This window comes from Oncorhynchus kisutch, linkage group LG25, assembly GCF_002021735.2.
Source record: "Oncorhynchus kisutch isolate 150728-3 linkage group LG25, Okis_V2, whole genome shotgun sequence".
Lineage (NCBI taxonomy): Eukaryota > Metazoa > Chordata > Actinopteri > Salmoniformes > Salmonidae > Oncorhynchus > Oncorhynchus kisutch.
The window spans coordinates 364,403-381,999 of record NC_034198.2 but is presented as its reverse complement, the minus strand read 5'-3'; the positions used below and the strand labels follow the sequence as shown (position 1 = coordinate 381,999).

Here is a 17,597-nt window from a genome sequence, read left to right as displayed (position 1 = left end):
CAGGAACTTGCTTCCATCCATGCTGATGCTGGGCGAGTAGGCCTGGTTCGCAGTCTGCGTTCCATTTCATCCCAAAGATGTTCAATGGGGTTGAGGTCAGGGCTCTGTGCAAGTTCTTCCACACCGATCTCGATAAACCATTTCTGTATTGACCTCGCTTTCTGCATGGGGGCATTGTCATGCTGAAACTGTTGCCAGTTTGGGGAAGGCTGTTGCTTTAAGATTTCCCTTCACTGGAACTAAGGGGCCTAGCCTGAACCATGAAAAGCAGCCCCAGACCATAATTCTTCCTTCACCAAACTTTATAGTTGACACTATGAATTGGGGCAGGTAGCGTGCTCCTGGCATCCGCCAAACACAGATTCGTCCGTCGGACTGCCAGATGGTGAAGCGTGATTTATCACTCCAGAGAACTTGTTTCCACTCCTCCAGAGTCAAATGGCAGCGAGCTTTAAAACACTCCAGCCAAAACTTGGCATTGCGCATGGTGAGCTTAAGCTTTTCTGCAGCTGCTCGGCCATAGAAACCCATTTCATGACGCTCATCGCGAACAGTTCTTGTGCTTCCAGATGCAGTTTCGAACTCAGTAATGAGTGTTGCAACCGAGGACAGATGATTTTTAGGGCGTTACAAGCTTGTGTGGCCTACCACTTTGCGGCTGAGCCGTTGTTGCCCCTAGACGTTTCCACTTCACAATAACCATCACTTACATGATAGAAATGTAACAGTTGTAGACCTTACAGTTTAATGCTTACTATGAGCCTTTAACCAACAATGCAGTTAAGAAAAATAAGTAGAAAATAGAGAAGTAAAAAAAAAAAAAAAAAAAAAAAAGGATCAAATAATTAGAGAAACAGTAAAATAACAATAGCGAGGCTATGGGGTACCAGTACAGAGTCAATGTGCAGGGGCACCAGTTAGTTGAGGTAATATGTGCATGTAGGTAGAGTTAAAGTCACATAGATAATAAACAGAGAGTAGCAGCAGCATAAAAGGGGGGGGGGGGGGGAATGCAAATAGTCTGGGTTGCCATATGATTAGATGTTCAGGAGTCTCATGGCTTGGGGGTAGAAACTGTTAAGACGTCTTTTGGACCTAGACTTGGCACCCCGAATCCACTAATTTGAAGGGGTGTCCACATACTATTGTATATACACGACCTTTCAAAAGTTTGGGGTCACTTAGACATGTCCTTGTTTTTGAAAGAAAAGCAAAAAATGTTGTCCACTACAATAACATCAAATTGATCAGAAATACAGTGTAAATCAAATCAAATTTTTATTTGTCACATGGTTAGCAGATAATTTAATTTAATGTGAGCGTAGTGAAATGCTTGTGCTTCTAGTTCCGACAATGCAGTAATAACCAACAAGTAATCTAGCTAACAATTCCAAAACTACTACCTTATAGACACAAGTGTAAGGGGATAAAGAATATGTACATAAAGATATATGAATGACTGATGGTACAGAGCGGCATATGCAAGATACAGTAGATGGTATTGAGTGCAGTATATACATATGAGATGAGTATGTCAACAAAGTGGCATAGTTAAAGTGGCTAGTGATACATGTATTACATAAAGATGCCGTAGATGATAAGAGTACAGTATATACATATACATATGAGATGAATAATGTAGGGTATGTAAACATTATATTAGGTAGCATTGTTTAAAGTGGCTAGTGATATATTTTACATCATTTCCCATCAATTCCCATTATTAAAGTGGCTGGAGTTGAGTCAGTGTGTTGGCAGCAGCCACTCAATGTTAGTGATGGCTGGTTAACAGTCTGATGGCCTTGAGATAGAAGCTGTTTTTCAGTCTCTCGGTCCCAGCTTTGATGCACCTGTACTGACCTCGCCTTCTGGATGATAGCGGGGTGAACAGGCAGTGGCTCGGGTGGTTGTTGTCCTTGTTAATGTTGTAAATGACTATTGTAGCTGGAAACGGCAGATTTTTTATGGAATATCTACATATGCGTACAGAGGCCCATTATCAGCAACTGTCACTCCTGTGTTCCAATGGCACGTTGTGTTAGCTAATCCAAGTTGATAATTTTAAAGCTAATTGATCATTAGAAAACCCTTTTGCAATTATGTTAGCACAGCTGAAAACTGTTGTTCTGATTAAAGAAGCAATACAGCTGGTCTTCTTTAGACTAGTTGTGTATCTAATGCATCAGCATTTTGTGGGTTCGATTACAGGCTCCAAATTGCCAGAAACAAAGACCTTTCTTCTGAAACTCGTCAGTCTATTCTTGTTCTGAGAAATTAATGCGAGAAATTGCCATGAAACTGAAGATCTCGTACAACGCTGTGTACTACTCCCTTCACAGAACAGCTCAAACTGTATCTAACCAGAATAGAAAGAGGAGTGGGAGGCCCCGGTGCACAACTGAGCAAGAGGACAAGTACATTAGAGTGTCTAGGTTGAGAAACAGACGCCTCACAAGTCCTCAACTGGCAGCTTCATTAAATAGTACCGGCAAACACCAGTCTCAACATCAACAGTGAAGATGCGACTCAGGGATGCTGGCCTTCTAGGCAGAGTTCCTCTGTCCAGTGTTATTTTGCCCATCTTAATATTTTATTTTTATTGGCCAGTCTGAGCTTTTACTTTGCAACTCTGCCTAGAAGGCCAGCATCCCGGAGTCGCCTCTTCACTGTTGACGTTGAGACTGGTGTTTGCGGGTACTATGTACTGAAGCTGCCAGTTGAGGACTTGATCAATTTGATGTTATTTTAATGGACAAATTAATTAATCTTAATTCCATTCCTTTACTAGATTTGTGTGTATTGGGTATAAATTGTATAATTGTTACATATTACTGCACTGTCGGAGCTAGAAGCACAAGCATTTCGCTACACCCTCAATAAAATCTGCTAAACATGTTTATGTGACCAATATGATTTGATTTGAGATGTTAACAGTATGTCACAGGAAAGTTGGATAATTCTGTCTGAAAGTATAACTCCTTGAAAGTCAATGTAGTTGTATTTGTTCTGTGAAGAAGAATCTATAAATATATGGTCCTAAAAAAGAAGGAAACATACCAGATGATATAATAGCCTTTTTTTTTCAACAGTTCAACCTGTATCTTTTCAACTAGCTTCTGCAGGGATGGCAATAACCGGATGTTCCGGTTTGAAGTGAAAATTGAATAGAGAACCTGTGACGTCACTTCCGCTTTCGGACGTTAAAACCTCTTAAGTCGACCCCCTACTTTTTCGAACATTCTGTTAAAAATCGCGCAACATTTCGGCGTCCTGCTACTCATGCCAGGAATATAGTATATGCATATGATTAGTATGTGTGGATAGAAAACACTGACGTTTCTAAAACTGGTTAAATCACGGCTGTGACTATAACAGAGCGTGTGTTTCATCGAAAAGCGCAAGAAAATCTGGTCACTGAAAAAAGTATCAATGCGCCACTTGCATGCATTGTTGAATGGAAACTAAATTACATGGGGCCGAGATTGCAATTCCTACAGCTTCCACACGATGTCGCCAGTCTCGTCATTTCCGGTGCCTTTGTTTCTTGGTCAAACATACTAGAGAGAGCACTTTCCATCCGGTCTCCGACAGGAAGGTTTGGAAGACAGATTTTGGAAGATGATTTGAAATCGTGGAGCTATTGAATACACATCGCCCCGTGATCAATTTGATTGATTATTAACGTTTACTGATACCTAAAGTTGGATTACAAAAGTATTTCGAAGTGTTTTGTGAAAGTTTATCGTCGACTTTTTTAATTTTAATGACGTAGCGTTTTCAAACTGTTTTTTTCTGAATCACACAGTTTCCATAGATGGCTATTTTGGGTATATATGGACCGATTTAATCGAAAAAAAGACCCAAAAGTGATGTTTATGGGACATATAGGAGTGCCAACAAAGAAGCTCGTCAAAGGTAATGAAAGTTTTATATTTTATTTCTGCTATTTGTGTAGCGCCGGCTACGTGAAATCTTTTGTTTACGTCGCATTCAGGTATTTCGGGGTGTTGCATGCTATCAGATAATAGCTTCTCATGCTTTCGCCGAAAAGCATTTTAATAATCTGACTTGTTGGCTAGATTCACAACGAGTGTAGCTTTAATTCACTACCCTGCATGTGTGTTTTAATGAACGTTTGAGTTTTAACGAGTGCTATTAGCATTTGGCGTAGCGCATTTGCATTTGCTGATGGCTAGATGAGACAGTTGCGTCTCGGGTCGACGTAAGAGGTTAATGCAACCGCTGTGTCAGATATTTTTTTTTTAACTACGGAAAAAGCATAATCTGAGAACGGCGCTCAGTACCCAATTCAGCCAGAGAAATATCCGCCATTTTGGAGTCAACAGAAGTTAGAAATAACACTATAATTATTCACTTAACTTTGATGATCTTTATCAGAAGGCACTCCCAGTTCGACAAATTACTGATTTGTTCCATGAAGTTCCATAAAGTCCATCATTTATTATCAAATTGACACTTGTTAGCGTGTTCAGCCCAGTAATACATCTTCATGAGGCGCAGGAACTTCGTCCAGACAAACTAGAAAAGGTCCGTTACAGTCCTTTAGAAACATGTCAAACGATGTATGAAATCGATCTTTAGTATGTTTTTAACATAAAACATCAATAATGTTCCAACCGGAGAATTCCTATATCTGAAGAAAAGCACTGGAACGAGAGGTAGCTCTGTCGGGAGCGCGCGTCATGAGACCAAGGCACTATGCCAGACTACTGATTCAAACAGGTCTCATGAGCCCATCATCCAAAAGTGAGAATGCTGCCCCCTATCTTAAAAGAGTTAACAAGACAACACTCCATCTTAACTCCTCTGCCACATTTACTGGATTGGTTGAACAGTGCAGAAGAGAAACTCCAACAGTTAAAAAAAAATCTTGTCAAGACCAGAATGTGGGGATCTAGTTGCAGGTGTTTCTTCTATCCTTGCTACTGAAAGGGTTAAACTTTCTATTCCCAAACAGTTCGAGATTCTAATTTAAAAAATGAATCTCTCCAGAAATAATGATCTTATTGTTGCCGCCTGTTATAGACCTCCCTCAGCTCCCAGCTGTGCCCTGGACCCCATATATGAATTGATTGCCCCTCATGCATCTTCAGAGTTCGTTCTGTTAGGAGACCTAAACTGGGATATGCTTAACACCCCAGGCGTCCTAAAATCTAAGCTAGATGCCCTCAATCTCACACACGTTATCAAGGAACCCACAAGGTACAACCCTAAATCTGTAAACATGGGCACCCTCATAGATATTATCCTGACCAACTTGACCTCCAAATATACCTCTGCTGTTTCCAATCAGGATCTCAGCGATCTTTGCCTGCATCCGTTATGGGTCCGCGGTCAAACGACCACCCCTCATCACTGTTGAATGCTCCCTAAAACACTTCTGCGACCTGGCCTGGGTATCCTGGAAGGATATTGACCTCATCCCATCAGTAGAGGATGCCTGGATGTTCTTTAAAAGTCATTTCCTCACCATCTTAAATAAGCATGCCCCGTTCAAATAATGTAGAACTAAGAACAGATATAGCCCTTGGTTCACTCCAGACCTGACTGCCCTCGACCAGCACAAACACACCCTGTGGCGTACTGCACTAGCATCGAATAATCCCCACGATGCGCAACTTTTCAGGGAAGTCGGGAACCAATACACATAGTCAGTTAGCTTTCCTAAGGCTAGCTTTTTCAAACAGAAATTTGCATCCTGTAGCTCTAACTCCAAAAAGTTATGGGACACTGTAAAGACCATGGAGAGGAAACTAGGCTAGGAAACAGTCACAACCGATAAATCCACGATAATCGAGAATTTCAATAAGCATTTCTCTACGGATGGCCATACTTTCCTCCTGGCTACCCCATCCCCGGCCAACAGCTCTGCACCCCCCGCAGTTGCTTGCCCAAGCCTCCCCAGCTTCTCCTTCACCCAAATCCAGAGATCAGATGTTCTGAAAGAACTGCAAAACCTGGACCCGTAGAAATCAGCTGGGCTAGACAATCTGGACCCTCTCTTTCTAAAATTATCCACCTCCATTGTTGTAACCCCTATTTCTAGTCAGTTCAACCTCTTTCATATCGTTCGAGATTCCCAAAGATTGGAAAGCTGCCAAGGTCATCCCCCTGTTCAAAGGTGGTGGCACTCTAGCACCAAACTGTTACAGACCTATATCCATCCTGCCCTGTCTTTCTAAAGTCTTCGAAAGCCAAGTTAACCTGTTTGGGGTAGGGGGCAGCATTTTCACTTTTGGATAAATAGCGTGCCCAAACTGAACTGCCTCCTACTCTGTCCCAGATCCTAATATATGCGTATTAGTATTGGATAGGAAACACTCTGAAGTTTCTAAAACTGTTTGAATCATGTCTGTGAGTACAACAGAACTTATTTAGCAGGCGAAACCCCGAGGACAAACCATTCAGATAAAAAAAAATTTGAAGTCACTGTCTTTTCAATATGATTTCATGGGGAATCCAGAAATCTAATCGACTTACCTGCAGTTCCTACCGCTTCCACTGGATGTCACCAGTTTTTAGAAATTGGTTGAGGTTTTTCCTTCGTGTAATGAAGAAGTACCATAGTTCAGAACTAACGTAATTTCATGTGTACCTTTTGATAGAGGTGCATATCCAGAAAAGTAGAGCCAGTTTTTTTTTCCTGTATTGAACACAGATCATCCAGTCTTAAATTTGATCGATTATATACGTTTAGAAATACCTAAAGTTGTATTACAAAAGTAGTTTGAAATGTTTTGGCAAAGTTTACAGGTAACTTTTGAGATATTTTGTAGCGACGTTGCGTAAGTTGGAAGCAGTGTTTTTCTGGATCAAAGGCGCCAAATAAATGGACATTTTGAATATATATTGACGGAATTAATCGAACAAAAGGACCATTTGTGATGTTTATGGGACATATAGGAGTGCCAAAAAAAGAAGCGTGTCAAAGGTAAGGCATGATTAATATATTATTTCTGCGTTTTGTGTCGCGCCTGCAGAGTTGAAATATGGTACTTTCTCATTGTTTACTGTTGTGCTACCATCAGATAATAGCATCTTATGCTTTCACCAAAAAGCCTTTTTGAAATCTGACATGTTGGCTGGATTCGCAACGAGTGTAGCTTTAATTTGCTGTCTTGCATGTCTAATTTAATGAAAGTTAGATTTTTATAGAATTGTATTTCAATTTGGAGCCCTGCATTTTCCCTGGCTATTGGCCATGTGGGACGCAAGCGTCCCGCCTACCCCAGAGAGGTTAACAAACAGATAACTGACCATTTTGAATCCCACCACACCTTCTCCACTGTGCAATCCAATTTCCGAGCTGGTCATGGGTGTACCTCAGCCACACTCAAGGTCCTGAACGATATTATAACCGCCATCGATAAAAGACAATTCTGTGCAGCAGTCTTCTTTGACCTGGCCAAGGCTTTTGACTCTGTCAATCACCATATTCTTATTGGCAGACTCAACAGCCTTGGTTTCTCAAATGACTGCCTTGCCTGGTTCACCAACTACTTGTCAGATAGAGTTCAGTGTGTCAAATCGGATGGCCTGTTGCTATGAAGCCTTTACGTAATATCTGGTGCACCTTCAGAAGTCACATAATTAGTTTAATAAAGTCCACCTGTGTGCAATCTAAGTGTCACACGATCTGTCACATGATCTCAGGATATATACACACACCTGATCTGAAAGGTCCCAGAGTCTGCAACACCACTAAGCAAGGGGCACCACCAAGCAAGCGGCACCATGAAGACCAATGAGCTCTCCAAACAGGTCAGGGACAAAGTTGTGGAGAAGTACAGATCAGGGTTGGGTTATGAGAAAATATCAGAAACTTTGAGCATCCCACAGAGCACCATTAAATCCATTATTAAAAATGGAAAGAATATTGCACCACAACAAACCTGCCAAGAGAGGGCCGCCAACCAAAACTCATGGACCATGCAAGGAGGGCATTAATCAGAGAGGCAACAAAGAGACCAAAGATTACCCTGAATGAGCTGCAAAGCTCCACAGCGGAGATTGGAGAATCTGTCCATAGGACCACTTTAAGCCGTACACTTCACAGAGTGGCTGGAAAAAAGCCATTGCTTAACTTCTTGGTGACAGGGGGCAGTATTTTCACGTCCGGATGAAATGCATGCCCAAATTCAACTGCCTGGTACTCATCCCCAGAAGATAAGATATGCATATTATTAGTAGATTTGGATAGAAAACACTCTGAAGTTTCTAAAACTGTTTGAATCATGTCTGTGAGTTTAAATTCTTGAGTGTAGGGGACAGTATTTTCATTTTTGTCTAAAAAACGTACCCATTTGAAGCTGCCTATTTCTCAGGCCCAGAAACTAGAATATGCATATAATTGTCAGATTGGGATAGAAAACACTAAAGTTTCCAAAACTGTCAAGATATTGTCTGTGAGTATAACAGAACTGATATTGCAGGCAAAAATCTGAGGAAAATCCAACAAGGAAGTGCTGTTTTTCCTGAAAGCTCTGTTCCATTGGATGCCTCGCCTCCATTTAAAGGGATATCAACTATATTCCTTTTTCTATGGCTTCCTCAAGCTGTGACCAGTCTTTAGACAGAGTTTCAGGCTTTTATTTTGAAAAATGAGCGAGAAAGAACCCATTGCGTCAGTTGATGGCTGGGTGCCAGCAGAGTTTTTTATGCGCAACAGTCATTTTCTCTCTCTCTCCTATGGAAGAAGCTACATTCCGGTTGACATATTATCGATTATATATTGTAAAAACAACCTGAGGATTGATTATAAAAAACATTTGACTTTCTACGCACTTTGCGGACACTATATGGAATGTGTCTGCAATGTCATGACGCTCGAGCCTGTGGATTTCTGATCATAACGCGCCAAACAAATGGAGGTATTTTGGATATAAAAATAATCTTTAAATAAAAGGAACATTTATTGTGTAACTGGGAGTCTCGTGAGTGCAAACATCCAAAGATCAAAGGTAAGTGATTTTAATTGATTGTTGTCTGACTTCCGTGACCAATCTACTTGGCTGCTAGCTGTTTGTAATATTTTGTCTACTGAGAGAGATGTTCTTACATAAACGCCTCTTATGCTTTTGCCGAAAAGCTTTATTGAAATCTGACACACCAGGTGGATTAACAACAAGCCAAGCTGTGTTTTGTTATATTGCACTTGTGATTTCATGAAAATAAATATTTTTTGTAATTGAATTTGGAGCTCTGCAATTCAGTGGATGTTGATGACAATGATCCCGCTAACGGGATGGGTGCGTCAAGAAGATAACAGAACTTATTTAGCAGGCGAAACCCAGAGGAAAAAAACATCCAGATTTTTTTTTTGAGGTCACTCTCCTTTCAATGGACTTTCATTAAATATCCAGATTTCTAAGGGACCTTCTTGCAGTTCCTATCGCTTCCACTGGATGTCAGTCTTTAGAAATTGGTTGAGGTTATTCCTTTGTGTAATGAAGAAGTTCGGCCAATTAACCGTTTACCTTTGATGATCTTCGGATGTTTTCACTGACGAGACTCCCAGTTAGACAGCAAATGTTCCTTTTGTTCCATAAAGATTATTTTTATACCCAAAATTCCTCCGTTTGCATATCACGATATGTTCAGAAATCAGCCGGAAATAGCGGTCACGACAATGCTTAAAAAAAAATCTAATTATATCCATAATATAGACAGAAACATGGCAAATGTTTTTTATAATCAATCCTCAAGGTGTTTTACAAATATCTATTTGATAATATATCAACCGGGACGGTTGGCTTTTCAGTAGGAGCGAGAGGAAAAATGACTACCTCGGTCTTTTACACAAGAATCACTCGGAGCCCTCAGCTGGCCATTTACGCAATGTAGCAGTTCACGCTCATTCTTCAACATAAAGGCGTGAAACTACGTCACAATGCTGTAGACACCTTAGGGAATACGTAGAAAAAGGAATCTGGTTGATATCCCTTTCAGTGGCCAATAGGGGTACATAGGAACACAACGGTTTCAAAACATGAGTCCCTTCCTGATTGGATTTTTCTTAGGCTTTCGCCTGCAATATCAGTTCTGTTATCCTCTTGGTGCTAGGGGGCAGTATTTTCATTTTTTTGGGAAAAAAACGTTCTCGTTTTAAACGGGATATTTTGTCAGGAAAAGATGCTAGAATATGTATACATTTGACAGCTTTCGATGGAAAACACTAACGTTTCCAAAACTGTAAAGATATTGTCTGAGTATAACAGAACTGATGTTGCAGGCGAAAGCCTGAGAAAAATCCAATCCAGAAGTGCCCCAGGTTTTGAAAGCGCTGCGTTCCAATGACTCCCTATTCAGCTGTGAATGTACCATCAACGAGCTTATGCTTTCTACGTATTCCCCAAGGTGTCTACAGCATTGTGACGTAGTTTTACGCATTTCTGTTGAAGAATAGCCGTAGGCAGCCACATTGCGTAAGTGGTCACATGGTGGCTCCGAGAGAGATTCTCGCGTAAAATACAGAGGTAGCCATTACTCCAATCGGTCAGAGTGAAAAACGAATTGTCCCGACTGATATATTATCGATTAGATATTAGAAAAACACCTTGAGGATGGATTCTAACTGACTTTTGGGTTTGGAAACTGACTTCCTATGATCGTACATGACAAATGGACATAACATCCTGATTTGGCACTTTCAATACCTTCATGTTGCATTTGGATATTTCTTATGCCATTTGGCAATGGTTCACTGACTTTTGACTTCGACATTTAACTTCCTTTGAAATCATATTGCAAATTGACAAAACATATGCCTTATGGACAATTAAAAAATATATGACTAAAGTATGTTCATACAGTTCTTAATTGAGAGAAAAGAAATCGAAAGAATTTCAAAGAACGGTCCAGAAAGCACTTTTTTTAAGGGGGTGATAAGTAAAAAATAAATAAAAAATCAAGTGTAAAAAATGTGACCCTTGGTTCTTGATTTGATGTGCATTTGCAATCTGAACATTTACCGTGGATTGTACTCGCCATCTATTGGATTTTTGCTTTGTGACACTTGGCATTTTCCATATGGCATTTGCAATAGGTTTTTAATGAAACAACGTCCATTTGAGTGGTATTGTACATCGTGTATATGTTTTGTACGGTGCCAATAAGTCCCTATTCATTTTTGTCCATTTCAGGGGGGTATTCCCTTACATCCTACAGCACATTGTCTTGGAGCCTGGCTGGGCACCAACATCCTACAGCACATTGTCTTGGAGCCTGGCTGGGTACCAACGTCCTACAGCACATTGTCTTGACGGGCACAGTTTGGAATGTGGTGTGAAAAAGTGTGAAGAAAAAAAAGGTGTGGAAAAATGTATTTGAAATATGTATTTCAATTACTTTTGAGTATTTTGCCATTTGTTTTACACTGGGCTCTGTTTGAAATCTAATAAAAGAGAGCAGAATGAAAATACAAGCACATCCTCAGACAGGCTAGTAAGCTTATGTGAATGCACAATAAAGGTGGTATGTTCAACTATAAAAAGAGAATAATGGAAATGTAATGCCACTGCAATTATCCACAGCTTACAGTGAGATATCTACTTTAGCCCACTTGAGTGCTCACTCATTGAGAGCATCTCTGCCAGCACCTTACGGTTTAACATACTGGTTGAATTTGAGTTGGCCTCAAAGTGAACCATTATTTTTAGTTCAGGTTCATTTGAGCTACCTTACATACATTATTTGTTTCATCATCATTGGTTCAGCATAACCACAAGTCTTAATTTATTTATCTATTTATTAACACTCATGGCAAAATCTTAGATGTTCCTATAATAAAAATAACCCTCTACTTTGTCATTTTCATACCAGACAAGGGCTATTTTGTGCGGTGAGCCTGGGCGTATTCTTCTCCGTATTGATAAATAGTTTACGTCGCCCACTAATGTCATGTAAGGGGTTTATTCTGGTCAGCTGGATCCTCAACAACTAGTATATCTACTGAATCCAGGGCTCTTTATTGACAATCACTCCACGGATATATAAAAATATATATAATATATGAGAGAGAGAGACTACTCACAAGTCAGCCCCTGAGCCATAGATTGAGTACTTGACTTCTCCCCAAAAGCCTGAATCTGGATCTGTTGCCTATGTGTGTGAGAGAGAGAGACAGAGAGAGAGAGAGACAAAGAACACAAAACATCTATTTGATTAGACACCAACGTTTGACAGATTAAAACAATTAGCATTGAATTAAATATTCCCTCTAAGTTTCTATAATGATTTCTTTCAATTCCATATCCTGAAAGGAATGAGTAGAAACAGTATTGACTCCTAAATCCCCTAATCAAGGTAGACAATAACATGGTCACCTACACTGTGAAGCAAGGGTATTATAGTTTGGGAATTTTATATTTGTTTTTTTATTTCTATTCGTTTTTAGATTTCTATTTAGTTTCAGTTTGTTTTCAGAGGTGATTTAGTTGTTTTTATTTAGTTTAGTGTTGCATAAAAACATTTCTATTTAGTTTTTGTATTATTTAGTTTCAGTGTTAGGGACAGAAAGTAGCCTCTGCATGGGAAGCTAGGAGCCATTTACAATATGTGTTGTAGGCCTATAATTCTTTTGGCATGCCTGACTGTATCCGTGCCAAATAGCCTACACGCCAATCGGCAAATGTTCCAGAAAAAGGTAAGTTGATCCATGGAGGCAAAAAGGACATGGTCGGAGTTTAATTCAATAAAAGAAAAGCTGTGAGTTGAAATTAAAGAGAAGGAAGGCCAGGTTTGGGAAAGATTTGGTGAAGTGGTAAAAGAGGATGATAGCAGTGCTGGCTGTGTTATGTCTGATGATTGTGAGGTGCTAAACAAATTCGTCAGTCACAAGGTTGGGACTTCAGGCACGTCAAGCGAACTGTAGCCTACTGTTCAGATGGGATAAATGGAAACTGAAATCTGAACATGGACTGTAGTTCTATAAACTTTCACATAGCTTTCATATTTTCCTGCAGAATTAAGCATTTTTTTAAGTAAAATTATACACTGTTGTATACATTGTGTATGATTTCTTTCTTTCAGTATCTTCAGACAATGTGAATGCGCAATTAGTTACCATCTGTAGAGGTTCTATCTTTATCAGTGTAATAAAAGCTGATAGTATTTCAACCGCATAAAATATACACCCAAGCAAAACTGAAATCTAATCAGAAACACGTTGGTTGTTTTCACAGCTATCTATTTCCTGACAACAGGTCAAACTGATGTCATTTGGACATTTTGCATGTAAAATCTTTTTGTTGTTGTTTTTTTACATTTTCTCACCGCTCCGCAAAAGAATCAGAGATGACAGAGAACTTTACTGATGCAAACTAGATTGAGGCATTCCTTCTATAAATGTATTACATTATTGTTGAGTAAAGGTTTCTTTAATCTTCTAGGGAAACATATGACAGAAGAGAAGCTGCATGTATCAAGTTGACCAAATTTAAACCAAAATTATAAGCAGAAACACATCTAAATAAGGCCCAAGAAAGGCTGCAGCCTACAGAGCATGTTCTATATAAAAGGTTAGGGTCGTGTGCGGGTCTCAGATTTTCCCTTTATCACATATAGTCGGGTGGTTGCGGATGGGTTATTAGCAATTGGGTGACCTGCGCACCACTGAGTGTCAGCGATTGGGTGCAGAGTTATAGCGGAGTCAGGCGCAGGACACAGGTATTGAGTAACATAACGGAGTTCACTCAGAATATCAAGCAAAATTCCAAATAGGAACATACAAAGACACTAGCACATAACACCACTAACGACAAACAATCGCGGACAGAACAGGAATGTATGCCAGAGGGTAAATAAGGAACGTGATATGTAATAGAAACCAGGTGTGTGTGTAATACGGACAAAACAAAACGAAACTGAAACATGGATCGATGGTGACTAAAAAGCATTTTCAGGCTCCACAGAGGTGCGTGTTCAGCCCCCTCCTGTGTTCCCTGTTCACCCATGATTGTGTGGCTACGTACGTCCCCAACTCAAGTTTGCTTACGACACTACAGTGGTCGGCCTGATTCCCAACAACGATGAGACAAGCTACAGAGAGGTGAGAGCCCTGGCGGAGTGGTGCTAAGAAAATAACCTCTCACCCACCGTCAACAAAATGAAGGAGCTGATCGTGGACTACAGGGGACGGCAGAGAGAGCACCTTCCCATCCACAAGGATGGGGCCGCAGTGAAGAGGGTAAAAAGTTTCAAGTTCATGTGCGTGCACATCACTGATGACCTGAAATGATCTCTTCACACAGACAGTGTGGTGAAGAAGATGCAACAGTGCCTATTCAAATACAGGAGGCAGATGCAATTTGGCTTGGCCCGTAAGAACCTCATGATGCACAATTGAGAGCATCCTGTCAGGCTGTATCACGACCTGTTAGGGCAATTGCAGGGCCTCCAGAGGGTGGTGCGGTCAGGCCAACGCATCACCTGCTTGCACTGCCTGCCCTCCAGGACATCTATAGCACCCGGTGTCACAGGAAGGGCAAGATCTTCAAGGACCTCAGCCACCTGAGCCATGTCCTGTTCACTCCTCTTCCATGTAGAAGGCGGAGACAATACAAATGTACCAAAGCTGGGACCGAGAGTCAGATAAACAGCTTAATTCTCCAGGCCATCAGACTGTTAAACAGTCACCCCTATCCAATCTCTGCCCAGTGCCCTGCCCTGAAACTTAATCACTGTTACTAGCCAGCTGCAACCCGGGAACTCTACTCTGCACCTTAGAGACCGCTGCCCTATGGACATAGTCTTTGAACACCGGTCATTTTAATCATGTTTATATACTGTTTAACTCAATTTATATTTGTATTCTAGTCATGGTGTATCCTATATAACTACTGCTGCAGTACACACCTTTTCTATTCATATACTGTCCATACTGTCTATAAAACACCATGAGAGAGATATATATATATATATATATATTGTGCAGATCCCTGGACTTTTTCCAAATTCTGTTAGGTTACAGCATTGTTCTAAAATGTATTAAATTGCTTTTTTCCCTCCATCAATCTACACACAATAACACATGACAACGCAAAAATAGGTTATTTGAAATTTTGGCTAATTTAGAAAAAAACATCTGCCATTTACATAAGTATTCTAGCACTTTACTCTGTACTTTGTTGAAGCACCTTTTGCATTGACACTACAAGCTTGGCACACCTGTATTTGGAGAGTTTCACCCATTCTTCTCTGCAGATCCTGTCAAGCTCTGTCAGGTTGGATGCAGAGCGTTGCTGCACAGCTATTTTCAGTTCTCTCCAGAGATGTTCAAGTTCGAGCTCTGGCTGGGCCACTCAAAGACATTCAGACACTTGTCCCAAAGCCACTCCTGTGTTGTCTTTGTTGTGTGCTTAGGGTCATTTTGCTGTTGGAAAGTGAACCTTCACCCCAGTCTGTGGTCCTTAGCACTCTGGAGCGGATTTTCATCAAGGATCTCTGTACTTTGCTCTGTTCATCTTCTCCTCGATCCTGACTAGTCTCCCAGTCCCTGCCACTGACAAACATCCCCAAAGCATGATGCTGCCACTCCCAAGCTTCACCATAGGGATGGTGCCAGGTTTCCTCCAGACATGACACTTTGCATTCAGACACAAGAGTTTAATCTTGGTTACATCAGACCAGAGAATCTTGTTTCTCATGATCTGAGAGTCTTAGGTGGCTTTTGGAAAACTCCAAGCGCGTTGTCATGTGCCTTTTACTGAGGAGTGGCTTGCATCTGGCCACTCTACCACAAAGGCCTGATTGTTGGAGTGCTGCGGAGTTGGTTGTCCTTCTGGAAGGTTCTGCCATCTCCACAGAGGAACTCTGGAGCCCTGTCAGAGTGATCATTGGGTTCTTGGTAACCTCCCTGACCTCCCTGGCCCTTCTTCCCGGTTGCTCAGTTTGCCTGGCGGACACTAAGAAGAGTCTTGGTGGTTCCAAACTTCTTCCATTTAAGAATGATGGAAGCCATTGTGTTCTTGCTGCAGATATTTTTTGGTACCCTTCCCCAGATCTGTGCCTCAACTGAATAGTGTCTCGGCGCTCTATGGACAATTCCTTTGACCTATGGCTTGGTTTTTGCTCTGACATGCACTGTCAACTGTGCAACCTTATATAGACAGGTGTGTGCCTTTCCAAATCATGTCCAATCAATTGAATTTACCACAGGTGGTCTCCAAGTTGTAGAAACATCAAGGATGATTGTTACGGATACAGGTATCCTGTGTTCTTTTCTCTTCATAAAAGGTACGTACCTGTTATGGATACCAGTATCCTGTGTGTGTATCCTGTGTTCTTTTCTCTCCTTCTCCCCTCACAGGTGAAAATCATCACTCCCCAATCAGTCAACAATCAATCATCAATCAGAAGACACACCTCCTCCTGTTTCCTACCCAATCACAGTTCCTTTCCCTTGGTTTAAAAACCCTTTCAGTTGTTTGCTCAAGAGCTCAATCTCTCTGTAAATGCCATGTCTGTAGGTCTCTGTGTTTCACTCTCTTTATGTATTAACCTCTCTTTTGTTTGAGTACCTCCACAGCACTTTGTCATCACCTGTGAGTATTGTTTTTGGTTATGGTGTTTGTTTGCTGGTGGGAAAAGGGGAAACCAAGACAAGTCGCCCATGGGCATACACTACCCGTAGGTAGACTTTGTTAAATACACTAGTTAGAACTGGGCGGACCACCCACTGTATTTTTGGTTAGTTAGCTGTTAAAGTAGGCTAGTCTAGCTTAGGGGTGTTTTAAATACTTATTGTTTCTTTCCTTGGGTCCAGCTCAGCCCCTTTTCCTGCTCCCCCAATTACCGTGTGTTTACAAATAAACCTTGAGTTTGACGGTAGATTTCAGTTGTCGTGGTTATTTCGTTCACACTTTTACTTTGTCACTTATAATTTGCATGAGTTATGTTACGGGTCGCATTACCATCCCCCCTAGACTGTCGGGCCAAAAAGGATTCGTAACAATGATCAATGGAAATAGAATGCCTCTGATTTCAATATAGGCTCATAGCAAAGGGTCTGAATATTTATGTAAATAAGGTATCTGTTTTATACATTTGAAAACATTTCTATAATCATGTTTTCGCTTTGTCATTATGGGGTATTGTGTGTATATCGCTGAGGATTTGTATTTATTTAATCCATTTTAGATTAAGGCTGTCAATTAACAAAATGTGGAAAAAGTCAAGGGGTCAGAATACATTCCGAAGGCACTGTGTATTTATTTATATTACAGACTGACAGTGCTCGTTCTGATATTTCTTAAAAATGTTGGGATTATGATTATTATTGATTATTACTCCACTGTTGGAAAACACCTGCAAATCTGTGTACGAGACCAATAAACTTGGAATTGATTGGATCTGAGCCAGCCAGCTTGTGTCTGTTTCTCTTCAATCAAACAAGATTTTTTTGGTTTATCTTCAAGAAGACTCTGCGTACCAGAGAGGTGGTCGTTAGGTTTCTCCAGGCCTGATGACAGTTATCCACAGACAGAGAATATTTTCTCCACGAACACTTGGGATGCAGGGGCAGAAACCAGATCCAGCACCACAGGGCACAGTTTAGGATTAACAGCCATCCTTGCCTG

General features: G+C 40.8%; 1 protein-coding gene across 3 annotated transcripts in view; it reads right to left on the bottom strand.

The window, feature by feature from the left end:
* Nucleotides 1-17,597, bottom strand: part of LOC109869945 (cadherin-related family member 1) — a 150,570-nt gene that overhangs the window by 19,752 nt on the left and 113,221 nt on the right. For all 3 annotated transcript variants that reach the window (XM_031805225.1, XM_020460268.2, XM_031805226.1), the window contains one exon: nucleotides 12,053-12,120. In XM_031805225.1, coding sequence (XP_031661085.1) covers nucleotides 12,053-12,120 — 68 coding nt within the window. The remainder of the gene's footprint in view (nucleotides 1-12,052; nucleotides 12,121-17,597) is intronic.